At 40.2% G+C, this 27,151-nt stretch overlaps 1 protein-coding gene and 1 long non-coding RNA gene across 7 annotated transcripts in view; one reads left to right on the forward strand and one right to left on the reverse strand.

Moving 5' to 3' along the window:
* The window catches only part of LOC120389399, a 33,244-nt gene extending 7,076 nt beyond the window's left edge, over window positions 1-26,168 (forward strand). For 2 of the 3 annotated variants that reach the window (XR_005590900.1, XR_005590899.1), the window contains exons 2-3: window positions 20,643-21,117; window positions 26,079-26,168. This is a non-coding gene — a long non-coding RNA (uncharacterized LOC120389399). Of the gene's footprint in view, window positions 1-19,327; window positions 19,416-20,642; window positions 21,118-26,078 lie in introns of all 3 variants that reach the window. The other variant, XR_005590901.1, reaches the window with a different exon arrangement.
* RCAN3 (RCAN family member 3) lies at window positions 3,963-27,098 on the reverse strand. Of its 4 annotated transcripts, XM_039511941.1 has the most exons (7): window positions 26,920-27,098; window positions 23,131-23,188; window positions 17,579-17,707; window positions 16,911-17,155; window positions 7,041-7,214; window positions 5,970-6,144; window positions 3,963-4,912 (listed from the first exon to the last, which is right to left on the reverse strand). In XM_039511941.1, exons 4-7 carry the CDS (start codon window positions 17,103-17,105, stop codon window positions 4,704-4,706), a joined length of 753 nt encoding a protein of 250 aa, XP_039367875.1. In that variant the 5' UTR covers window positions 17,106-17,155; window positions 17,579-17,707; window positions 23,131-23,188; window positions 26,920-27,098; the 3' UTR covers window positions 3,963-4,703. The 4 variants fall into 4 exon arrangements, with proteins under 4 accessions (XP_039367875.1, XP_039367872.1, XP_039367871.1 ...); XM_039511938.1 differs by lacking the exon at window positions 17,579-17,707; XM_039511937.1 differs by lacking the exons at window positions 17,579-17,707; window positions 23,131-23,188 and having other exon boundaries at window positions 26,920-27,097.
* Window positions 27,099-27,151: the final 53 nt, after the last annotated feature.

The raw sequence follows: 27,151 nt of genomic DNA on the forward strand, positions 1-27,151 counted from the left end.
TCGAGACAGCCTTGTCACTAAAAGTCACCATGTGTAAACACTCTTTTTCGGTACTTTGTTGGCACTTTTGCCAACAAAATACTTCCAGCCCTGCGAGTGGCGGTAGCTTTGACGACAGGAGATGCCACTTGCGTCGGCAAAACTTTTGTTTTTCCGCAGGGGGGGCTTTTTTTAAGTACCCGCTAAAGACAAAAGTGTTGACAACTCTGCAGTGTAGATAAGCCCTTGGTGATTAAGTGAAGCAAAATATGGGCTAAAGGAAAGAGCAGGTAGGTGAAATGGTCATTTCTATTGGATGGAGGGAAAACTGACAGTGTCTCAATTGTAAGTGAAAGCTGAAACGCCACAAAAAAATAAAATAACTCTAGTACCTCCAATGTACAGGAGCAGGGAGTTTGTCAACCCAAAGAGTGATTGGCTCAAGCCTAGGAAGGATTATTAGCAGAGAGGGCACTAGACTCAGGAGCCCACAGTTCAATTCCTAGCTCAGCCATACATCGCTTACATTACCTACGGCAAGACACAATCTTCCCTGTGCCTCAGCTCTTGCATCTGTAAAATGGGGATAACAGTACTTCCCTACCTCATCAGGGATAACATCCATGACTGAGTGCAAGGTGCTCAGATGCAGTGAAGAGCCCTATAAATATATAAATATGAACACAGAGGACAGACTGAGACACTGTGAAACCTCATATGGATTCAAACTTCCTACCTTGTAGTTGCACAGTTTAAAAAAAATAAAATAAATCACCATTTTAGGTGAGCTCTCTAAACAAATCAAAACAAATGGGAAATACTGTCCATCGACTTCTCTTGCATTGCCTCTTACAAATCATATGCAGTCTGTTTTAATTCCCAGAAGAGTATTCACAAAGGGAGACCCAGTAGCTTGAGAGAAGGAGAAAGAGGCTTAATTCATTCAATGATTTACACAGGCTGCAACTAATTAGTTACCATCATCTGAGCCAGGGAGAACTGAATTATCCAAACTGGGAAACTATAACTCTTCTCATCTCTTCAACGAACCTTTCACATAGTGCTGAAGCACCAGCAACAAGTGTCTGTGTTTTCCAGTATTTGTTTTCGTAAATAATCTCCTAAAATGTTGATCATTCAGTAAATGGGCCAGATACTCAGCTAATGCCACAGCTCCATTATCCTCAACTGGGCTGTGCTGATTTACACCAGCTGAGTAACTTACCTAACTGGTCTTCTCCAACCACATGTCATTCTGTGAGAAAGTTCTGTCATCTCTGCAGCTTATTTTTAGGCTAAGCAGTCAGTTTGGCTACAAACCAGAGTAGTCACTATGGATTTAAATTAAGCATGTTGCCACTGGCATCATGAAGTCAGATACCTTCCTTTTTTTAGGATTAAGTGCCAAAGATGAGCAAAGCAATGTGAAAGCCTCCTACCACATTCCCAAAGAAGGGGCTGTTTTCCTATGAATCTGGTCTGCTGACCGCTCAGTAGAAGCATCCCACAAGTCACAAAGAGAGATAATTCAACTAAAATGCTGCAAAGGCTCATCTCTTTGTATGGGGTGCTGCAAAGTGGGGGAGCTTGATAGAGATTAGATCTTTGGGGAGGGGAGAATTTTGTAGGGGGTTTAGTTCTGTTGGCTGTTGAGGGTAATTTGCAGTTTAATTTTATTTCTGAGATACCCAAAAGTCCTGGGCAGACGACCCTTTTACTTTCATACAAGTTCAAATAAATATGTTTTAAAATGAACTCTCAGTCAAAATTCACACTACTCTTATATCACTGATCAGAATAACATTCAAGGTGGGAAGAAGGGGTCAAGTTAATTCCTGGTGAAACGCCACTGACTAGAATTTGGCTGTTTAGCATGCACCTCAGCTCTTTTCAAGGTAGATCTCATATATGGGACATATAGGTTACTGCAGATCCTCAGGGCCAAATGATTGACCCATATTAGCTGTATACTCAAAGCTTGATAAGATGGATTTATTGATCAAACAAATGTCAACCAATGCCAGTGGCAGCATCTATTACATACCAGACAAGTACTTCAACAGAGACTGCTTAAGAACATCTTGGTTTGGTTGATCAAAAATATTCTTTCATCTCTTGCACCAAGGTCTTTTCCTCACTCCAGGTATCTAAAGAATAACTTGTATTCCCTAATAGCAGTAATAGAGGTTGGACTTTTTCTATAGTGGAGGGGAAAGTATCTTGTATTCTGCTGCAAATAAAACTTGCCTGGACTAACTGAGTTTAGTAAGAAGAAAAACAAAACAACCCTCCCACTCACAACTTTCCAAGAGAATGTTCTGATCAGCTACAATAATGGCATCGGCTATTGGGATTTTCCAGTTTTAGAATAAAATGATATAACCTCACCAAAACAACAAAAACGTGAGAACAGTTTGTTCTTATAAAACATGTTCAAAATCAACCATTTTTGCAGTGCCGAAATTAGCTCATGGCAGGCACTAGCCGTTCAAAGCCAAGCATTCAGTGTGTGGATGTGCAAGGACAATTTTTTTCTTTAATTCAAGGCAATATTTTTAAGCCACATAATTGTTGTCTTACTCCTAATTCGCTTATAAACAAACACCACAAACCAGAAACCCTAGGTGTTGAAGATTCGTTCAACTTGCAAGCATACCGATTTGTTAGGATACCCAGCTTCCAAAAAAGACAAATTACATATTCCATATGGGCCCAAGTTTGATACAGTTAATGGAAAACATTGAATGGCATTGTTGTTATTTTTTATTCCATGTCTTTTTTTTACACCATGGATCTTTTATGCTGGAATGCAAGTCAGACATTTCACACAAGCTACTTTCACAATAGCATTATTGACTCGATCATTTGCCTAATAAGACGGTATTCCTGGAGTTTTTCCACTTTACAACAATATTTACGAGGGGGTAAATGAACAACCAACAAAAATGTAACATTACAGAAAATCCCAAACTGATTTGTGGCATTTTAAAATGCACAAGGCCCTACTGACAATATAAGTTTGCAACTGGAGGTGGGGAACAGTGAAAAAGAGAAGATTGACTTTGAATGGCTTGATAATAAAGAGCTACATAAACGTTATGCCAATACACGCAAGACATACAAGAGGAAAGATTTTTCTTACTTTCCCCCAGCTCAAATGTATGCTATTCCTGTCTCCAAAATGAGGACCTGCCTGCAGGATCCCATTTTGCAACTTGAAGTTGATGGCAGGAAAGAATCAACAGCTGACACAATACTGAAGTCATATCTACCGCGCCTGTTTGAATTTATCACCATTAATGCACTCTCTTGCTGTCAATCAAGTAAAAATGCTTTTGAGAGTTCAATAAACACTTTATCCATAATTAAAAAACAGTATCATGATTTGGGTAAAGGCCAATTTCAGAGTGATTTATGTACAGAATCAAATATGAACCTAAACAGCCTAGTTTGTTCACAAAGAATTTCTTAACTATTTTTTATAGAAAAAAATCTGTGTAGGCTAAAAAAGGTTGCTTATAAAATAGCATAAAACCATAGGAGCACGTGCCACTAAACTGAGGCATATTTCCTCCTACTAAAACACTTAACACAGAAATTCACAAAACCACAAACGTATATTTCAAAAGGTGCTTCCTATTTCAGAAGTTGCAGATGTGCTATCAGCCATATAGGATGCCATGAAAAATACCATGTTTTTAAATCAGAACAGTAAATCAGGAGTGCAACCTGGATAAAAACAGAGTGGAGATTGGTTAAACCATCCTAGCAACTGATTGTCTTTAAAAAAGGAAGCAAACTGTAAAAGTTTAGGAGCAAAAGTTAAAAACTAACCCTGGACCTCTTATCCCCTAATATCACAATCATAATCTAATGATTATTCACTTTACATGTAATGCAGGCCATCTCCATGACAGGGGGACATTACAGTATTGTTAGAGAGGGCTGGAGGCTTAACATTCTATAGGCAAAACCATGTTTCATTTAACATCCTGCAAGTCAGTTTTATTTTAATCAACTGTCGATGCAAACAATTGTACCTATCAGTGTAACACCATCCTACAGCAGCATAATATTGTAGAGGCAAACTCCATCTGCCTCCTAAGTGGTCTGTGGTTTCCCCTCTCCCCCCCAAATTGCAGTTCTGCCAACTACAACTTATTTAATTCTGCACATGTATTTGTGCCTCATGTCAAATCATAAAGGTACCTTTAAAATAAAATTTATTTGGCATTTCTGAGAAAAGTAAATGGAACATGTTCACAAATGGCCCAATCTGTGGAGGAATTTTAGTGTACACTATATATTACACTTCTAATTAATATATTGATTAAATATAAGCTGTTGTACCAGTACAAAAAAAAATCACATTTGACTGTTATAAAATAAACTATTTTGTAACCAATAGGATAGATGGTACTGATAAGATATTGTTTCAGCATTTGGTACATCGTGCTATACAATATCAAGAAAATGTGAACATATCTTCAGAAAAACTAACCTCCTGCTTTGCCATTATTTTAAATCTGGTGGACTTGCTGCACTTGGGGAGTTAGTTCTTAAAAATTAAAGTGCTGTTTAGAATATTGGCATCTAAGAACTTGAACATGAGAGACAACTACAAGTAAAATCTCATGCTGCCATATATAATGCAGCAACGCAGACATCAATACATGTATTAATTTACTATCCTCATATAGATATTGTTTACAGCATCACAAGACTTAACAGTGCATGGTACCCCCTACCTCCCGTGTACAATCAAATGTTTTAGATTCATTTAGTATTGTTGGAGTAGGATCTGGGCGCTTTGTCTGCAGGATTTTCTGTTTTGGATTTTTAATTTCCTCCTCCTCTTCTGTTTCACTTTCACAAATGTGAACCACTACGCTAGGAGTAGACTCCGTTCCTGCATGAAGCTCGTATTTCTCCCCTATAGAGTATAGCACGAAGAAAAAGCAAGTTAAAAGGTTTGACAGTTAAACGCAAAGTAACCAATCTGTAACAGCATCCCACAGGAAATAAAAAAAATATCACTGAACTATTTTTATTTCGAAACATGTTTCCATTATTATTCACAGTAAATGATGTACTAAAAATCTAAAGATTCATTTAATCCCTTTTCATCTTTAGTTTAGTCCACTTTCATACTTGATTTGACTAGTGCTGCTTACATGTTTTGAAATACATTGCCACCATAGTTGGTAAATTGTGCTAATAACTAATAACACTAAATTGATATTTTGGAGAGAGAAATGGAAACAAATTTATGTGCAACTTCAAAGGGCTTATAGCAATATTTGTCTTAATTTGCATACAAAACTGAAGCACTATGCACTTCTACCACACCTTTCAGAGGATCTAAAAAGAGCTTTGCAAACATTAAGCCTGCCCCCATCCTCCAAAGTAAGTCGTGCTATTACTTTATGTATTTTACAAATGAAAAAATGGAGATCTAATGAGGGTAAGGGATTTTTGACCAAAGTAACACATCAAGTCAGTAACAAAGCACGTCACACCATGCACTGAGAAATTGGAGTTTCTGTTGTCAGGGGAAAGAAATGGCAAGGTCCCCAGAAAAGGTCAATTAAAAGGTTTGACAGTTAAATTACATGGTGGCCATATCTAAATATGGTGGTGATTGGCACCTTAGAAAACAGCTAAGATAGAGAACGCCAACTAACTGAACCTTACCTTGCATTTCTCGTTCAACTAAATATGCTCTGAGATTTCAATGGCAAAATTAAGTAAATATGTGGCTCTATCTCAAGAGCATGCAATCCAGCAGGGTGCTAAACTCTGAAGCTCTCTCAATTGACTAAGAAATTGGCAGACCAGGCATTGAACCATTTTGTCCCTACAAGTAACCATGTAGGGACAACCAGGAGATCTGTGTCTATACTCCACTCCTTTTCCTAGAGAGGTGACGAAAGCTACCAAACAGACATTTCTGAAGTAGAACAACCACAAAAGCAGGAAGACATTCTTACCTGGACCCAATTTGGAAACAGCACAGAGTAAGTCATAGTTTATTCCAGGAGTTGCATCTTCACTCTGCTTCCACCCAACAGGTGGAGATGCAGGAGGCGATATCAGGAACTGTTTGACAGGTTCTGGGGGAAGGAGGTAGGACTTGTCTCCTACTTCACTGGGGGACACCTGGACCTGAAGAAACAAGACCACCATGATAAGAGAATCACAGAAGTTAAACAAGAGGATCCAATAGAGATAGAAAAGATATCACTCTCTTGCAATGTGGGACTGTTCTTCATAACACCTTTCTAGTGTTTTATCCAGTCTAGCTTTAAAAGCTGCAAGTAATAGAACTTATACCACTTCCTTGGGAGACTATTCCACGAGGAGATTTCTCTCATGGGCACGAAGTTTTTCCTAATACTAAGACTTTGTCTACACTGGAACCTGAACAACTCAACTTTTGTCCTTCAGAGGTGTGAAAAATACACCCCACCCCCCGAATGACAAAAGTTTTGCCGGTGCGAACAGTGCTTTGTCAGCAGACAAAGTTACTACACTCATTGGGGTGGAAGTTTTTTGTTGGCAGGAGAGCTCTCTCCTGCTGACAAACAGCGGCTACACTGCGCGCCTTTTAGTGGCATAGCTGTAGCGGCACATAGCCTAAGTCTACTTTTTCCTCTCAATTTCTTTCGACTGTTTCTAGTTATTTTGTTCAATGCTGACAATGAACTTGGGACTGTATATAACACACGCTGAGCCACTAAGCCAACAAAATTTGTACATGGACCCAGTGTCTGTGGAGAGGAGATGCTGGACTGCACTTTAAGAAAAGGAGAGTGTTCAGCTTGTGGAGAAGGGGAGAGCTTTGTCACTCAAGAGTGACCCTTCCAGACAATTACAGAGCTGTATCATCTGCAGGTGGAAAGAGTCCCTAATGTGTGGATTCACCCAGAAGTGGAGAAAGGATGCATGTGTGTGTGGTTAGAGGGAACTTCAGAACTCTGTCAGGAATGAGAACCCATCAATAAGTACAGAATGGAGAGGAGATAAGAGTGCATTTAGGGCACCTATATATTGTATCATACCTGTGCAAAATACAGCTTCAGCTTTTTCCCACTGATGTCTGTCTCATGCAATTCTATCCGTGCTCTTGCTGCTGCCTCGGGGGTGCTGAAATTTATCCTTACTCTTCTAAAGCTTTTAAACAACTGGAATGTAACTTGATTATCGTAGATCGTGAAAAGTGCTTCAAATCTTTCCTAAAGGTGAAATAAAAATTATTCAGATACATAATGAAGATTTTCATTCAGTGAAAATACATTTTCCTTTGACTTTTTCCCTCCAGTTAAGTTTCTTCAACTAAATTACTCCCTTAGAACCTGAAGATTCTCTAGTTCACTCACCCCCTTGATTTTAAAAGTTTAGCACAGACCCGCCCAGCAAGTGTATTGGACATCTCTTCTATGAGACGCTTGTAAGAGAAAGTAACCAACCTGAAACTCTAAGCCTTGTTTTACAGTCAATTCCGTCTCCATTTTTATAGTAATTTGGACTCATGCAAATAAAGGCCTATAGATCTTAATTCATATGGTGCCATCTAGTGACAGCTCAACATAAAGATATTTCCACTTTTAGGTGTCTTTCACCTATGGTGCTTGAAAACACCAGGGGGATAGATAATAGACAGAAAATATCATAATGCCGCTATATAAATCCATGGTACACCCACACCTTGAAAACTGTGTGCAGTTCTGGTCGTCCCATCTCAAAAGAGATACATTAGAATTGGAAAAGATACATAAAAGAGCAACAAAAATGAGTAAGGGTATGGAATTAATTTCATATACGGAGAGATTAAAAAGACTGGGACTTTTCAGCTTGGAAAAGAAACAACTAAGGGGGAGATATGATAGAAGCCTATAAAATCACGAATGGTGTGGAGAAAGTGAATTAGCAAGTGTTATTTACTTCTTCACATAACCCATGAATCAGGAGTCACCCAATGAAATTAATAGGTTGCAATTTACCACAACTTCACATAAAGCACAGTCAACCTGTGGAACTCATTGCCAGCTGATGTTTTGAAGGCCACAACTACAACAGGGTTAAAAAAAATTAGATAAGTTCACGGTGAGGGAGGCAACCCAATGCTCTGGGTGTCCCTAGCTTCTTGACTGCCAGAAGCTGGGAGTGGATGACAGAGGATGGATCACTCAATGATTGCCTGTTCTGGTCACGCTCTCTGAAGCGCCTCGCATTGGCCCCTGTCAGAAGACAGGATACTGGGCTAGATGGACCACTGATCTGACCCAGTATAGCCATTCATATGTTCTTATGACACTACATAAGTCAGTTCTGTCTGAATTCTTCTGCCTTCTATTATTAAATGCAACCCCAATGATTAATTTCTTCCATTTACAGCAGAGGGGGAAAAAAACAATCTCTGTAAAGGATTTTATTAACTTCTGCATTGGACAACCTTTTCTGTAAGCGTAAGTTTGCCTTTTAAAAGCTGAAATAAAATAGTTCACTTCCATAGCTGATTATACATACACTGCAGTCAATAAGTTTCACCTTTTGTTTGGGTGGACCTTCACCAAAGCATTGGGGGGGTGGGGGGGGAGAGAAGAGATAACAGGAGGCAGGCCTGGTACCTGAAAATACTTTTAAAAAATAGAAGTTAAATGTCTATATTTCAAATCTATGGCATCCCTTTAGCTTCCGCGCCCACCCCATCAGTTACATGGGAATACTGATCATTATACACCTATGTAAAGGGCTTTGAGATCTACAGATGAAAAGTGGTATGTGAAAAATATTTGTGCAATACATATACACTATTTATATGAATTGCAAAGTGGGGTTTGAATGGGGGAAAAGAGGGAAGTTTATGTTTTGATCAAGATATATTCTGCTTGCACAGCTTAAAACACCACTAGCTTTTCCAGTGAAGCTTGAAATTTCCTTGAACTACAGGAGGGCAAGTTGGGTGGGGAGTGCAGCATAGGAGAAACACGTCCATGCTGTTCCGGTTATGTAGACAGAATGAAATCAGACTCCAGATCTGTCAATCCAGCACTTTTTGCAAGCACCAAATTCACTAGAAAAAAGTTAGAAGAATAAGATGAATGGAGAGGATAACCCCGCAAGCCCCACCAAAAGAGCTGATTTTTGGATGCACTTTCAGTATGTGCACACACAGCATATTTTCCATTTGATTCAGTAAGTGTGTCTGCTGTGCATTCACCCCTTAAAAGAAGATATAGGGAGAACTAAAATCAAGCTACTGAAATCTATGTCCAGAGGCTGACAAAGCAGAGTTTCATAAAACAGATAAAAGCCAAATAATATATCAAAGCAGCTCTGTTCTTGCAGGCATTAAGAATAAGCCTGCATAATAAGTTTTCCATTTATAGACCTAACACACAATCCTGGCCTGTTCTAAAATAATGTCTTATCTACTAAAATCAATCAGCTCAGATGAGCTTGCCAACAGGTAAATCAGTACTGCTCACAAACTGCATTTAGAGAAAATTTAACCCAGTCCTAAAATATATCAGTTCAAAAGAAGGCTCCATGTGAATTTACATGCCAATGCAGATTGCATTCTGAAAGCCCATGTGACAAACACCTTACAGAATGATTTCACGTGGCAGCCAATTATCCAAGTGTCATTAGACAGAGAGCTAGCATGTCTCCATACACTAACCTCACGTGCCCAGGTAATGCTTTTGGAGTATTTACATAGAAAGAGCAAAAGACTGGCAACAGGTGACGCTTATCAGAGACACACATGAAACAAATTATAAAGCCAATGTCTTGTGGTGCATGTTTTCAATACTCTCCACACAAAGAAGGAATGATGGGATAGTGCCAGCTCTACGGAGGAAGAACTGAAGCAGTTTGGGTAGCTTGTTTAAGAAAGTATTTCCTCTTCAGTTTTGTTTTTAACTAATGTTATAGTTTTACTAACTTTCTGAAAGGTAACAGATGCTGAAGGTACTGAAATCCTTACAAACAAAGAGATGGATTTATATGTTTTTGTTGTTTTTTATTTTGAGAGAAGAGTGCAGAGAAGAAAATATTTAAAAGATGTTCTACTAGATACAGGAATATTTTAAAATTAGTCTTATTTAAAATACTCAAGACAGAGTCTCTCTACATAAGCTTTCAACCCATTGATGACAATGTATTTCTGCTCACTGATGACTCATATAAATATATTTGGGCCACACGTGACTCATCTTCAGTAGAAGTTTAGTGCCAACATATAGGGCTGGAAGTCAGCTTTTCTGGGGACCTACACAGACCTAGCAGTAACCCATGCTCACGCTAAACTGAAGAGATTCAGGTAACACTATGTATAACATTAATGGCTGATGAACTAGGTATTTTCTGCAGCGGAAAAAGAAGAAAAAATGAAAGCTCTGCAACTGAAAATAAGTTATTTGAAAAACTCAACAGCAGGCACCTTTCTCCTGCACTGCAGGAATATGATTATAGCAGGCTGACAGAGCAACAGTGATTATATAACATCCCCTCCCCTATTCAAGTGCAGATCTGTAAGCTGCTTTAAAAGTTATTTGCATATCTGATTTATGATTCCTCTCCAGTCTATCTGCACTACCCACTTCCAGTAGCTTCTGCAGTACAGATTTTATTCAACAGTTAATTGTTTAAAATGAATATTAAAACAGAACCCCAAAAGAGTTAAACCATGGTAAGAGTAAACTAAATTAAAACAGAAAAGGATAAAAGGGGCTCTGATTTCCTCCCAGATTGGCTACCTCCTTGGTTAGCCTCTGTGCCAGGGTGCTAACAACCCTCCCATTACACACGCCCTTGCTAGGGTCAGTGCGGCACACAAGTACTAGCGTGTGGATGCCTGAGGCTACCCATTGCCAAAAATAGAAACATATTTTGTTAACCCTCCCCACCCCTCTTTGAGCCTTTAGCTCTAGAGCTCCTGGCATTAGCATCAAGGATCTCCAAGGTCGATAGCTGTGATATATTGTAATTGGAAAAGAGCAATTAAAATCGGACTGCAAAGTGGCTTAGAGATAAGAAGCAGAGGCTATTGGTAAAACAAACATGTAAAGCAGGGAGAGAGGCAAACTAGTTCACTATTGTGCTCACTCTGGTTGACCTTGTATTTAAATGGCTTTGAAAATGGCACCATTTCAGGAGTTGTTACATTTTCAGATGGTGTCAAATTAACATGCAGAGGCAGCAAATGCTATGGAATAAAGCAAATAAATCTGGAATTATATGAGTTGATCAGATTTATAGGATAAAGGTTCATGCAGCTACTGGAGATAAGATAACGAGGATTATAGTGAACAAAAAATCATCAGATTGTAGGTATTCTACGATGAAAGCCACTGGACAGTATCTGCAGGGAACAAAGTACACTGCACCAGGAGGAATAACTACAAATGACTTCACTAGAATGCAAACTGAGTTCCATAAAGAACGGAACGGTTAAAAGACAAATACGTTCCGTCAACAAGGGACAAAGAACACACCTACAACGCAGCGAGAAAACCAAATCCTGAATCATCCTGGATGACCACAGTATCTAAAGCAGGGGTAGGCAACCTATGGCACGCGAGCCGAAGGCGGCACCCGAGCTGATTTTCAGTGGCACTCACACTGCCCGGGTCCTGGCCACAAGTCCAGGGGGGCTCTGCATTTTAACTTTAATTGAAGCTTCTTAAACATTTTAAAAACCTTATTTACTTTACATACAACAACAGTTTAGTTATATATTATAGAAAGAGACCTTCTAAAAAGGTTAAAATGTATGACTGGCATGCGAAACCTTAAATCAGAGTGAATAAATGAAGACTCGGCACAGCACTTCTGAAAGGTTGCCGACCCTTGATCTAAAGGATAACGCAAAAAGAGAAAAGGGCAGCAGTCAGCAGCCAAAATGTCTAGATTTTCTAAAAACATGGTATGCTGGCCATCGCTGAGAGGGCACCACTGAACATTTGTTCTATTGGATGCTGGGCTCTTTTGCCTCTGCTCCTCCCCACTGGAAGTGATGTTAGGGAGCTTGGGAGAGAAATCCCTACTCCCTGAAATTGCTGATGCTATCTTACAGATTCCTATTTGGCAGATGGGAAATTGCCCTACCTGTATATTTTGCAGGGATATACACTCTCTTTTCTGTGAATTGTTTAATCGGGTTTATATCTTGCTGATATATTTTTGAGCAGCTCACCTTGAGCATAACTTCTCTTCTGACGAAGTGGGTATTCACCCACGAAAGCTCATGCTCCAATACTTCTGTTAGTCTATAAGGTGCCACAGGACTCTTTGTCACTTCTCCTTTTGTAATTTACTCTCCTTGGCTTACGGAGACCAGTCCATCTCAAATCAAGTCTTACTCCAATCATCTGGTACAATAATGTTTCAAGAAAGTTTTTAAAAATTGCTTTTTAAAGACATTTTCCTAACACAGGAAAAAATACAACGAAGACAGTGATATAGGCCTTCGCGATTAAGGGTAATGAAGAAAAAAGACCTCCAAGACTCTAGGATCTGAAATGTGTTTAAACACTTATTACTGACAGAATTCTAGCATTGTTCCCATGACCAGTTTGGGCAGGGATTTTTTCAATCTAAAAACTGTTAGCACTGTATTATAAAACTGAATTCTAGGCTATGGAGGCTAGTGGCTCTATAGCATGGCTTGGCTAATGGGGTCTTAAAAAAATATTATTCTTACTCTGGTTAGAATTCTGTTAGCAACAACTGTATGTAGACATGGTTTTCAGCATGGGCAGGGCCGTCCTATGATCTGTTAACAAGCAGGAAGGACATATAAAACTGATAAAAAGCAGCAAAGAGTCCTGTGGCACCTTATAGACTAACAGACGTATTGGAGCATAAGCTTTCATGGGTGAATACTCACTTTGTCAGAGGCTACCCCTCTGATATAAAACTGATAGATAACTACCAATATGTTATTTGGGGGGCAGTTATGAAATTATGGATATATGTTAAGAAGGGAAAAACCCTGAAAGTCACAAAGGCATATTAGCAATATTTCACTTTTATATTTAATATCATTTGTATTCAGGAAATAGGTCAGAAGATTAGAATACCCTTTCCCCTTCAAAGGCTCTTAAACACAGGTCTCATCTGCGGTTTTATCTGAACCACAGGAAAAGAAGGAGGATGATTAAGATTTGATATTTCTAAAGTACTGTAATGAGTAAATTTTTGCATAAGAGTCTTCATTCCTTGAGGTTTTTCTTTTGGATTTGCATAGCCTAAAAAAATTCACTGTCATCCCATGGGCCAATACAGTTTACTAATAGATATATAAAGAGCTGTCAAAACCCCTAGTGAAGCATCTTTGACAAGAGCATCCTTACTGAATTGTGGGTTACCTATTAAACGGGCACTCTAGGCAGGTAGGCCTAAAATCAGATCTAGATTCCCAGCCTTGTTTCTATCTGGGGGTCATGAACATGCATAGAGTGAGTATGTGTACGTACGTACGTACGCATGCACACGTACACACACACACACACACACACTGCGTTGACCTCCTGCTGTGCACTGTCCACCTCCATTTCTGGGAGTAGGAGGCTGAATCCCAACTCCAGAGTCTAATATGCAGCACAAGTTTGTTATTTAAGTTGTCCTACAGCAAGATGCTGAAATATCGAGACTCCCTGGAAACAGGTTCAAATTTAGGAAGGGATGGATGAGTCCTTTACCTTTATGGGGGAGATGAATTGAGCTCTATGCTGTTTGCTGCGTGTAGGTCTTTTCACCAGAGGTCTTGTCTGCTCTGTGAGGACACTAGGAATCCCAAGACACTAAATAAGATGAGGAACTTGCCCCTTGTTTTACCTTCTCCCACTGTTATGCAATGCCATGTACACTACCTTGCTGTTCCCCTTCATCCCAGAGATGGCAGCATTTCCCTGGTGCTGCACGTATGTTTATGAAGTGCTTTGGAACGAACAGCACTATATATATAGATTAAGGCTGGTGGAAATGTTGTTCATCAAAAGTGTTTTCCGACGGCAAACTGGGTTTTCAATTAAACATTTTTCATGAAAATTGTCTTCTTACTGTAGAAAATTTTGATTTTTCAACAAAAGAAAGTGTAAAAAACAAAAAGATTTCAATTGTGGACCAAAACCAAAAATATTTCAGCTGAATACTAAAATATTTCAGTTTGGATAGGATGCCATGCTAGCTCACAGGCATTTTATGCCAGTTGCCTCATGTTCACATTCTCCTATGCGGGCCAGGCTTCCCTACCAGACAATCTCCCATGGTCACTGGACCAAAGCCCTTGAGGCACTGGCTCTCCTCACTAGAGAGGATAGTATGATGCATGATGGAAGATGTAATCTGACCAGAGAGCCTGGTTTATACAGGAGAATGGGAGCATGAGGTACGTGAACTACAATCCCCACGAATCACCACACCAGTACAGTAGAAGCCCCTTTATCTGACCCTCCATTATCCAGCTCTCCTTATTAACCGAACAACACGTGCACACAGGTCCAGAAGCAGATGATCTCTCCTCTGGCAGCTAGATGGTGCTGCAGCCATTCTCCAGATTATCCAAATGTTTGATTATCCAGTCTGGCCCCAGTCCCAATTAGATCAGATAAATGGAGTTCTGCTGTATTTCCAAATCAAACTACTTTGGGTTTGGGCAGAATTACTTCAGTTTTCAATTTTCTGCTGAAAAGTTTAAATTTTCTGTGAAAAAAAGCCTTTATCTGATTAGCTCTAACAAAGATACATTACCACCAGAAATGCCAGAGCCCTTCATTGTGACTCGGATAATTAGTTACAGAACCAAACTGTATCAGTGAGAAAAGTAATAGTCTTGTGTTCCACCCCATAGTCATGGGAGCCAGAAACATCTACATTCTAATCCTGCTCTAAGATTGGCTTGCTGTGTGGTTTGAGCTATTCTCATCCTATGTAACTCAGTTTCCCTATCTAAAAAAGGGGATAATTACATCTATTTATTGTAGGGGCATTATGATATTTGTCTGGCGTTTTGGAAATATGAAGTGATATATAAGTATTAGATGTAAAACTCAATTATCCAAGTATCTTAGGGCACTGACCGTTTTGGATAATGAGTGTTTTGGACAAGTCCAATTTGTTTCTATATGAATTTCTGATTTGGGATACAACTACAGGATTGCTCCTTTCCAGGGGAGAGACGGTAGAGGGAAACTAACACTTAAAATGGCATATAATGTGTGTGGGAGGGTGGGAGGGAAGGGAAGGTGTTAGATAAAAAAATATTGTCTGTGAAACAGGTTGTTTAAAGCAATTATTTACTTTCTTCTGATGTTTCTTTCAAATAAAATACAGGTAAAATTGATCTTCAGCCCACAGAACTTAACAATCAAGCCAGTACTTCACAGCGTGTTTGGCATAAACTTGTATGTTTTGGCAGCAATTTTAACATGCCTTACTAAATCAAAATTTGAAGCTATCTAATCCAGCCTCGCACAAAACAGTCCCGAAAATACACCTGTCCACAAACAAAATCTACTTGCCTGCTGTTTGTCATGATAGAAAAAATAATTATATTTTACTTTTCTGGAAAAAAATAAAATAAAAATCCAAACCTACTTAAGCGGTAGCAGGTGAGCAGAATTTTGTAAGGCTGCCCTAATCAAATATATTTATACTTAAGTGGCATTATGAATCATAGGCCTGATATTCTTTCCCTTACAGAATAAGGATTGCAGTATCAGCATTACTGTCTGCAGTCAGATAATATATTTCAAGCTGTTGCTCCAGAAATCCCTCACCTCAGGAAATGGAAGCGACAAGGATCTCTAGGGAGAGCTGTCAGTAAGGCACTCTCAGTGCTGGGGTCCTAGATTGTAAAACACCTGCTGGATGAGAATGAGCCTTAGTCTGCCCAGCTTCAGAGTCCAGTGCAAAACCTGCATTTTGGCAGAAGTTTCCTTGTAAAGACTGACAGAAAGGAGGATAAAGGAAAGGGAAGAAAAAGGAGGGAGAAGGGAAGAAAGGATGGTCAAGTTTAAGCCAAACCCTAGGATGGCAAGAGTGGAATCCAATTTGATGATCTTTATAATTGTGTTTTGCATCTATGCAGTTAGCAGCCTATAAAATCTCTTTGGTAGAGTTTAAATAGCTTTATTTGTTGCGATTAATAGTTTAGGAGTGCAGTTCACTGCCACTGCCTTTAAGAGGCTTAAACTGAAGGACACCACCTAGCATCCCTGATTTGCAGAACAATGTTTCCCAGCTGATACCACACCTTCCCCCAGGCAGCATGCAGAATTTTAGACAGAACTGTAGTAGACTTCATAGTTTTGTAAATTAAAACTGGAAGGAAGTTAGAGATCAAGCCCTCCTCCATTACATTAACGGCTCACATTTCAGCCATAGTTTGCTGTATAGAACTCATGCGCTGTAGAAGATTCTTCCTGATAGCCATTAGAAGCAAAGGATAACTACACATCTGACTGAATAAAAAATAAGATAATGGCCCAGAGAAGCCCTGTTTGGATTAGAAATTTCAAACCACTTTCAAATTGTTATTTCTTATTCATTAGGTCTGACAAAGTATACTGTGAACAAATATTATTCTTTTAACAGTGATCCTTGTCCTGGAATCAAATATTTAAGTCCTCCCTGGACTATAAAATGTAAGGCAGGAAATCTGCATGCAGACGGGCTATGAAAAGTACTACAGCCATAACACCAAACTGAGATGCTAGAAAGATTTTACATTACTAGCTGTTTTATAGTAGCAGAGTCCAATTTGAATTTATTGGCAAGCAGCATTGAAACCAATTTGAACTCATTGGCAAATCTAGTTATTTTTCGCCTGCTAGAGTAAATAATAACACTGAAAATCTGGACAAAATAGGCTCTAACTACAATTGCACCAATTTAGATCACTATACCTTATGTACTCTTACCTTTTCTTCTTGTACCTCAAACACAGCTTCTGGCACACTGCAAGCAAAGAGTGAGGTAGGCAAGTCACTTAAATCCATCATCTCTTCCAAATCATCTTCATTTTCTCCAAAGATCATTTCTTCTTCCTCTTCTTGGTCACTGCTGTAAACGTCTGTCTGGCTGTCACTCCAGGACTTCATAGTCTCTCTGAGCATTGTCCACCAAAAACAACTCTTCTTTATGTGCCAGGGCTTCTAGCAGGAATCTGTCAAGAGAGAAAGCGGAGGATTACAAGTACTGAATTTACCAGTAAATCACATTTTCCTGCTACAGTTATTCTTTGAGATGAATCATTTTATGCAGAAAAGAGAAATCAGTGTGAAGGCTGCCTACAGCCTACAGTACAGAACCACTTTATCTCATTCCTATAAACCTGAGACTCAACTGTTTGAGCTGTGAAAAGGAATGTAAGAAACCATCCATTCTAATAAATGTAAACAATTTTTGTCAGAGTAACAGAAAATTAAAGTATTAGGAAACTGTTTTACAAGCCTTCCTCAATGCCATAATACTTGCATTTAGATAGCAATTTTCTCTCGGAGTATGTCAAAGTATTTTATAAACAAGCTTCACCCAGCTAGCGAGAGTTGTAAAGTCTCCCCATTTTACAGATGGAAAAAACACATACGCTGTAAAGTTAATTGTCTTGCCCAAGCTCCCTGCAACTCAGCAGCACAGCCAGGAACAAAACCCAATATTCCTGACTCCAAGCCCCTTTTTCTAACTGCTGGATCAACGGTGTCTTCAACAACAGACACTGTATGAATAGAAAAAAAAAATAGTCTAATCTGTATGGGTAGTCTGCACAGTGCTATACATGCAATCCCCAATAAATGTGAAATGGAAATAAAATGCAATGCAAACAAGATATCACATAGGATACTAAACCAAAGACCTTAGAATATGAACTATTTTTGCATAAGCAATTGCATTTTATATAACACGTTGTCAGCTCTTGCTAAAATACAAGAGCACTTTTGTGGTAACTTCTCCTTTCTCACCACATTACTGTATTAATGTGTAATCTCTGGAAGAAGGGATATTGGTTTGGGGATGGGGAGTAAATTGCACAGAACACTGGAAAAACTGGGACCCAATGTATTTGTTTAATATCTGCAGTTGTTTGTTTTGAATATTTTACTTGCTTAACTAGCTTATTCCTTCGAAGCAGTCAGCTAAAATGCCATTAACTGTAACCAGTATGTGTGTGTGTGGGGGGGAGAAATCAATCTATGCTCACTCATGTGTTTGTTTAAAGCAAGCATAACTGACAATAGCCAGATACCCTTAGGAAAAATTTTTTGGAAATGAGGAAAAAAAATTATTTGATATCCCCAGTTACTGATGTAGGTATTTATAAAGTGCTCGTGCACTGTAGTACTGAGGCGCCATATCCATGTGATCACCACACTTGTAAATACATTAGGACATTTTTGAAACATACATGGAAGTTGGCATTGCAGTTTACATCCAATGACCTGATGTAAACAAGCCTGTTCACACACAGAAGTTACAAAGGTTTAACCAAACACGTGATATTAACTTATTTAATTAAGCCAATGAAACTGCATGTGGATACATTTATAAACCACTTAAGAATGTTCATGCACAAAGTTGCATCAGCTCAACATCACGTCATTCAGTAAACCAATGCAATTGTGTGTGTAAATTGGACCTAACTTGACCAGCAAAAGTGAGTTTTACACATGATTTTCTGAATAAAATATTTCAAATGCATTGATTAAACACCAGGGGAAAGAGATGTCATGCCAGAATGTGCTTGTGTAACTGGTGAAGAATTAACGATTCCCTGAGGGCTAACTCATCTAAAAGTGAAGGAAAAAAAGTCATAAAGATATACTAAAAAACAAAATACTGAGTGGCTTGGAAGCTCTGAATTTTAAGAGATCCTTCCAGGCCAGCCAGTCAAGCGTATTAAGAGGGCGAGGGTTCACCAAGTCAAATTGAGCCATGAGCAAATAGCACTGAAAATGCCAGCTGAGTTATTCATAGAATGACAAGGGGACGCACCCCTTTTACAAAAGGCTTAAACCCCAGGGACTCCGCACCTCAAAATTAACAATCTATCTGACAAGTACTTTACATGTGCAAAGAAGGAAAGGGGGGGGGGGTATTTGGCACAGAGAAATGGGACTTTGTAAAGGTGACATATGGGCAGACACACACTAAATATGGCTGAGTTACTGAAAGCCTTGAAAAAGGTCAAGAAACTTGAACTTGACACAGAAGAACCAAGCAAGCCAGTGAAGTCTGAGGGAAGGCAAAGAGGGTAATAAAGGAAAAATTAATTAATTACTGTAACAGAGAATGCCTTCATTTACTCTCTCAAAACCCCTCCTCCAATATCTTTAAACAGTAAAAACCATCACCACAGTTAGGTTTTCTGCCGCGCCTCTGCCTAGGAGCTGGAGATAAATGCCAGCCACTTCCAGGAACCGCCTGAGGTAAGCTCAGCCCAGAGCCCGCAACCCGAACTCCCTCCCTCCAGCCCTGAACCCTCACCCGCACCCAAACTCCCTCCTGCACCCCGCACCCCTCATCCACAGCCCCACCCCAGAGCCTGTACCCTCAGCCAGAGCCCTCACCCCCCTGTACCCCAATTCCCTGCCCCAGCCCAGAGTCCCACCCTGAACCCCTCATTTATAGCCCCAACGTGGTGCCCTCACCCCCTTCCACACCCCAACCCTTTGCTCAGCCAGGTGAAAATGAGTGAGTGAGTGGAGGGGAGAGCAAGCGAGGGAAGAAGGGAGAGTGGAGGGAGGGGGGGCGCCTCAGAGAAAGGGCATGGTAGGGGCGGGGCTTCAGGAAGGGGCAGGGCAGGGGGCTGGGTAAGGCTGTTCTGCTTTCTTCATTCGGAAAGTTGGCAAGCCTAATCACAGTGGAAAGAAAGACTTCTTTACTCGGTTTGAGCATTGGCCTGCTAAACCCAGGGTTGTGAGTTCAATACTTGGTCCTGCTAGTGAAGGCTTCCAGTTCTAGGAGATTGGTATATCACCAAGTGAGAAAGGCTTCTTTACTCCACAGATTATCAACATCAGAGTCCATTACAGCTCCTTCAGAATGGTTACATTCTACTGTGTCATTTAAGGAGCTCTAATATGCAGATTACTGACACTAAACAATGCAATGACTGAAAAGCAGATGGAGTATTTAATTTTTTTCTCATATAACTAAGACATAGTGAGCATGTGTTTGTGTACGCTCAGCATATGGACATATTAAACTGGAAGGAGGCACATGCAAAAAGGCATAGGACTGAGCAACAGGAAACCTAGGTTCTACTACAACATATGCTAACACTCGCTGTGTGACCTTAAGGGTGAGTCTATACAGCAAAGAAAAACCAGCGACTGGCCCATGCCAGTCGACGTGGGCTCAGGGGGCTGTTTCATTGCTGTGTAGGCTCGAGAACCCTGTAGGTGTGAGGGTCCCAGAACTCTGTACCACAGGTTCCCATTCTGTAAAATGTGGCTTTGTAAGGAAGAGGCTTTGAGATCATGCATGAAAAGTGCGATAAAAGAGCACACATAAAAGATTGTATACAAAAGTAGTCATGGAACATGTACCATACAAGTGATTTAAAACACTAACAACAGTTGTTTTAAATTTAAAAACAAAAGTAAATATCCTTTAAATCAATCTTTGTTTTTTGTTGTTGTTTTTAATTACAGGCTCATAAAAAAGCTTCTGAAAGTATAAAACTTCCTTTTCTGGCCAGGCTGAGAGTTTGAAAGGAGTATTGCTCTGGGGAGATTCACACTGAAACCTGAGAAGACATCACCATATAATGCAAAATGAAAGATTTTGGACAAAAAATAAGAGTATTGATTCCTGAATCTTACCACACACACACACTCTTTCAGAAAAGCAGCATGCTACATTTACAATTTGATGCATATGCTGGGCTTGTGCAGTACAGCATTCTGTGCGCTAAAACTGTCAACACAGAATGGTCGAAAGGAAAAAGACCAGATCTGTGTGTCCTGAAGAGTCCAAGAAGAAAAACAATAAAGAAGCCTACGTGTTGGTTTGATCACATCAGTAGGATAAATCGTGTTTATTAAAATATTCCACAAGGGTAATTCAAGCAAGCAGAAATTCATTCTGCTCTCTGGTGGATGGATATCAGTTGTTTCCTTCACAGAGGTAAGCAAAGTTGGTATTTGACTGGCTACATATTTGTAGGTCAACTGACCAGCAACTAGTGAAATATCTTGAACACACAAAACTTCCACATGCACAATGCAGGTTTAAAAGTAACTATTGTCTCTCTTGCAGAAAGTCTGGATTTAAAAGAAAAGAACTGAGTCAGGAGAGTTTGGTGCTAATCCTGGTTAAACTCCAGATTTGTAACGATACCTAGGGCAAGTCACTTCAAGCATTGTGCTTTAGTCTCCCTAGCTGTAAGTGGAGATTTCCTACAACACAGTGGTGTTGGAACTAATCTATTAATGTTTGTAAACTACTATGGGATCTTTGAGTGGAAGGCACTAGAGAAATGCAAAGTATTTAATAAATGTGAAAGGTAGTGTTATCTGACACAAATCCAATTACAAAGCTGTACTTGTAAAAGTTACTTCATTCCATTTAAACTTGAAGTGATTTAGCATTATTTTCGAATCACAGCAAACTTGTTCATATAAAATCAATGTTGGTAAGTTTCATTATGTCTGAAATACAAACAGGAGTGACAAATTTAAAAAAAAAAGCCAAATATTTAGAAGTTATTCACTGAAAAACATTATAGTGTAGGCCACAGATCAACATTAGCCACCATCATCCCACTCCTGAGACAAACTCACTCTTACTCGTTAAATTACGGTTATTCAGATTCATAGGCATAAATCCTGAACTGGAGAGAAGATGAAGTGAATGAAAAATCTCCTTGAATCAAAATCACCACTCTCACACACTTTAAATCTTTGTATTTTTTAGTCTTTAAGAGTCAGGAGCTGGTGTCAAGAGTTTAATCATCAAGCAACTCTACATTCTAACAAAGTCAGTGAAGAAAAAGCAACTGGTATGACTGGTAAATAGTAGGCATTTAAAATCAAATATAAAATAATCAATGTGTCATTCCTACCAGTCAAGTGCGAAAAAAAAAAACAATGTACAGAAGTTGAAGGACATGCATTCCAAAAGACACATTTAAACCAGATTGGGGAGTAAAGGGGAGGGAGGAGAACCATCTAGTCATGATTAGGCTGAATTCCAAATTCCAACACAGACAAGTTTTAAAATCCTACAAGTTGGGTTTTATAACCAGAAATAACATCTACTCCTTCACAACACTGATGTCATCAGGCGCTGCAATAATCAACTGTGACATTAACACACAATGAGGAAAAAGTGTACTGTAACTAGGATACACAACAAATTGTTTAAAAGACAATCTACACTATGTAAACAATGCACGTACATAGTAAAGCAAAGTATAATTTGAAATACAGCTAGAATTTTAGGGTGCAGTACAAAACAACACACAGTAAAGTGGCTGAAGTATAGCATGAAGTGATTCAGCTAATATGATGCAGATGGAAGTAAAACGTAGTAGCTGAAAGAAGCTAAATGTCACAGTGACCTTGCACTGTACCTAAACTGGTCTAGTGAAGTTTAACAATATCATATAATAAGTATCTTAACATGGACACAAGGACCCATTTGTAAGTGTTTTCACGTAACACCGTCATTTAGCACCGAACAACTTAAACATGGACTAGTTCATCCTCACTCCGAGGTGAGGCAGACAATCATCATCCCTCTTCTGCAGATGGAAATAAAACAAACACATGCAGAAGTTAAAATCAGTTGCCCAAGACCAGCACAGCTCAGAATCAGAGCTGAGATCAGAGCCTTGGAGTTCCTGGTTTGTAGATGTGCGCTCAGCCCACTATATTTCCCCATTTACAGCATAAACACCCTTAACGTGAGGAAAATGCTGACTTTTGCTGAACAGATATTTAATAACTTCTTAAATTGATTAATGCTATATAGATATACATTATTACTGCAGAAAAGGGAAGCTTGTTAACTAAAGCACAGTGGGGAGACTCCCGGCTTCTCTTTCCAGCTCTGCCTCTTGCTGAATTGAGGTGATGCCTTGTTACTCAACTTCTGTTACCTGTTTCCACAGCTATAAAACAGAAGATTGCCACTTACCCACTGTTGTGAAGTACTCTAAGATCCTTGATTACAGGTACCAAAAAAGGCCATAATCCTGTAAAGACAGGCACTCAACTTTACACACTGTGAATAGCTCCACCATCTTCAAGTGCAGCATTGTTATCAATGAACCTCAACATGTTGCGAATAGTTTGATTGCAGCAACAAAAATATAATTCACTTCACAAACCAGAAAATGGTGTAAGTTTGGCACAGTACTAAATTATTCTGGGATGATGGTGGTAGCTTACAAATTCTAGTACCGTGATGAGGATAACTAGTTTCCCTAAAACTGACAAAAAATGAATCAGGTATAAAATTATGTATCTGGTAAGTCCAGGTATAAAAGAGGATGCTTGGGTAGTTGTAAGCAGCAGAGGAGACCGCAGTTGTTCCCTTCAGCTACTGCAAACAAGGTCTGTGTAAATGAGGGTTTTCTACATTAGTGCCAATTCTAGCCAAAAACTGAGTTTTAACAAATCTTTTCTGCTCATTTCATCTGGACACAAGGAAAACTCCTAGCAGCAGAGATCAGCAGTTCTGCATTATTTACATTACTATAACCTTTCTTGCAAGTGTAAAAAATAATCAGAAAGGAAACTGTCAAGTAGCTTAGATCCATAGCTTGAACTATTTTTGTTTTAACAAAATAAGACTGCATCCCCTAATTCTAGTTATTAAATAACAAACCTACACCTCTTAATTTTTATAGGATATTTATTTTTTGCAGACTTGCCAAAAATATCAGTCCCCGAACACCATAGCTGGCATTGCAGCAACCACTAAACTCTATGAAAGGCTAATCACAAAGCCATTCAATGCTCCACTAAAATTTGAGTGGGATACCCAAATAAACTAACTGATGTACATATGGTATTTAAGAATTAATTATTACAAGCAGCGTAGAGGGAAGTCTACCTTTTAAAAGACTATATACAAATATTTTACAGCATCTTTTTAAGAGACTAGGCAAGACAGGAAAGAGGAGCACTGTGTAGTGAGTGAGTGGTCTGAGTACTACACTGGGACCATCAAAGCTCTAATGCAGGCTTTGACCCTCATTCATTGCTGTTTGCCCAAGGTCACCCAATCTCTATTTAGGTATTTTTAATGGGCTCACAAGTGTGAAGCACAAACTCTCTGCCTCAGTTTCTCTTCTATAAAAAGGAGATACAATAATCTTACTTACCTCATGGGTTAGGCACTTCATTTTTGGTTTTTAATGATTTTTTACCAGTTTCTTGGTTTTATAAAAGCTATTCTTTGGTTTTTACCAATTTTCACCCAAATGTTGGTCCACTCAAGTATGTGAAAATATTATGTTACAAAAATCCTATACATTTGGTAGATATGTTTATATTAACAAATTAGTTTAGGTGTAAATGCAAGACGGTATATTAGAGTAAGGCAATGTAATGGAAGATATATACGTGTGTTATGTCCGTGCTCAACTCCTAAAAATATGAAGCCAGGGCCGGAGAGCTCTGGCTCCCTGTTCCAGAAGGAAAGATGGTAGTTCAGGTTACCAAGTCACCATCTCTTCCTTCCAGAACAGGGAGCTGGGTCAGAAATACTTGTATTTTTCTCTGTTGTTGCTTTTTTCCTGTCCTTCCATCCCTCAATATTAACCCAGAAAATGAGAGAAATGCACAGTATTCAATACAGTTTGTGCGTAGTTAAGCATCCCAAACACAGTATCTTCCTTTAGCTAATGTATGTCGTTTGAATTCTCTCTCATGTTTTTAGATGCTTAAGTGATTTCATACACTAGGACTACATCGATCCTGTGAACCAAACCAGGAGCCTTAGCCACTCAATTGATCTTGACCCCTTATTAATTCCTTTATTCCAGTGAGAAGTCATATGATCTGGTTAGCACACTTAGATACCAAGGTAATAAGCACTTTTAGAAATACTGACAAGGTTTTTAAAAAAAACTTTATACAGCCTTGTGAACAATGAGGATTTTTGGAAATTCTCCCCTATTGCTCAAGCAATAGAGAGAAATAACAGGTGGTGACCATGTACCACCAGTGCTTTTAATATTTTTTCTAGACCTGCTCTGAGCACTGTTAGATGACAGAATGGAAAGAACGGCAACAACAGGTGATTTATATTAGCATCTCCTGTCTCCTACCATTACTAGTGCAATAGTCAGAACATTTCCAGAAGTCTTTAATATTGACAAGGCTAAAACATTCATCGCACTTTACAGACAGACATATCTGCTCCCAAAGTGTATAGTCTAAGGGCTAGTCTACACTTACCAGCCGGGTCGACGCGGTGAGTTCGACTTCTCAGAGTTCGAACTATCGCGTCTAATCTGGACGCGATAGTTTGAACTCCGGAAGCGCCGCGGTCGACTCCAGTACTCCACCACTGCAAAAGGCGGTGGCGGAGTCGACCTTGGAGCCGTGGACTTCGATTCCGTGGCGTCTGGACGGGTGAGTAGTTCGAACTAGGGTACTTCGAATTCAGCTACGCTATTCACGTAGCTGAATTTGCGTACCCTAGTTCGACCCCGCTTCTTAGTGTGGACCAGCCCTAAGACTAATCTTGCCAACACAAACACATGTGTAACTTTACCTATGTGAGTAATCTCATTTAAGTCAATGTGTTTGCAAGATCAGCACCAAAGTTTAGAAATAACATGTTCTGTTCTAACAAACAAGAGGAAATGAAGGAATTAAGAATCAACTAAACAGTTAAGTAGGTTGTTTTGGTTCTCAGACCACAAGAGCATTTAAGACCATTTCAAAACATACAAACACAGGAAGAAACCAAACAATACACCTTAGAAAACAGCACACTGAACATGTGATGCCTAATCACTCCATGACTGTTGATAATAGGTTGTATTATATCACAGTGTACTGAACTAGAGATAAATAAAGGTAACCTTAAAATAAAATGCCTATTTTTATGTCTCACATCATCAATTATAGCTGCAAATAATACCAAGTTCCAGATCTTATGAAGTGCAGTGCAGAAATTGCTTTGAATATGTCGCTTTGGAGCAAGCGCTTCCACACACAAATAAACTTTGATTATTTTAGTAGTCACCCATGCACAACTGAATATTGGAGCTCAAATATTCCGTTTGCGCTGGAGACATCAGAGCAATCGGTGCCACAGGTAGGATGCAAACAGGCAGGCCATTCCCATTTGAAGGAGAGGAGCTTTGTGGAGTTAACCCACCATCACATGCCTCCAGAAGAGACCTGCAAGCTTCAGAAGTTGCAGAAGAAAGCACAGCAAGTGCTGCATCGGGGAGAGGGAGAGAGATGGGGATGGTCTACAAACTTTGGGCAACTCCTGCTCCTGTGCAGTACCTCGCCCATCCCCCTCCGCTCCAGCTCTCCTCGGGGCCAGGCAAACAGGGATCTGAGTGCGGGGAGCGGGCAGCCTAGGACGCTCTCCCCGCTCATCGAGCCATTCCCCCTTCACACCCAGGCCCAGGCCCTGCTGCCCGCAGCAGCAGCACCGAGGGATGTGTCCCGGGGGGGGATGGACACTCAGATGGGCAAACAGCCCATCCCCGCCCTTTAAACGCAGCGGAGACCGCCACCCCCTCCTTGCACGGGGCAGCTGCGAAACCCACCGCCGCCCCAGGGCGGCTAACTGCCCCGCGCGCGCGCCCGTCCGCCCCCCGGGGAAGCGGCCCCGGAGAGGCTCGAGGCGGCTCCCAGTGGGGCAGTTGTGAGGAAAGGGGGGGGCGGGGAGCCGGCGAGAGGCACAGAGAGAACGGGGGGGTGGGGCGGCTCGGTCTCCGCGCTGAGGACTCACCGTCCCCGCCTGGGGTTCCCGTCGGAGCCGCGCAGGGCCCGGAGCCCTCTCAGAGGAGGGCGGGCAGGACGAAAGGCGAGGGGGAAGCTGGCAGCGATGGCAGCAGCTGAGGTAGAGCCCCCCCCCCGTCCGGGCGCGCGCACCGTGCTTCTCCCCGGGGACGCGCGAGCGGGCGCATTCCCGCTCCCGCATCGCCAAAGGCGGGGAGGAGGAGTGTGACCCGGATGGAAAG

This window comes from Mauremys reevesii, linkage group 23 (assembly GCF_016161935.1).
Source record: "Mauremys reevesii isolate NIE-2019 linkage group 23, ASM1616193v1, whole genome shotgun sequence".
Classification (NCBI taxonomy): Eukaryota; Metazoa; Chordata; order Testudines; family Geoemydidae; genus Mauremys; species Mauremys reevesii.

Bases quoted from the DNA above. Each gene is read 5' to 3' on its own strand.
- RCAN3 (XM_039511938.1), bottom strand. From the start codon at position 17,105: ATGCTCAGAGAGACTATGAAGTCCTGGAGTGACAGCCAGACAGACGTT. The intron at 6,145-7,040 runs GTATGATACAAT...TTGTTTCTTCAG, and splicing joins TGAAGCTGTATTTTGCACAG to GTCCAGGTGTCCCCCAGTGA. The intron at 4,913-5,969 runs GTAAGAATGTCT...TATACTCTATAG, and splicing joins TGTTTCCAAATTGGGTCCAG to GGGAGAAATACGAGCTTCAT.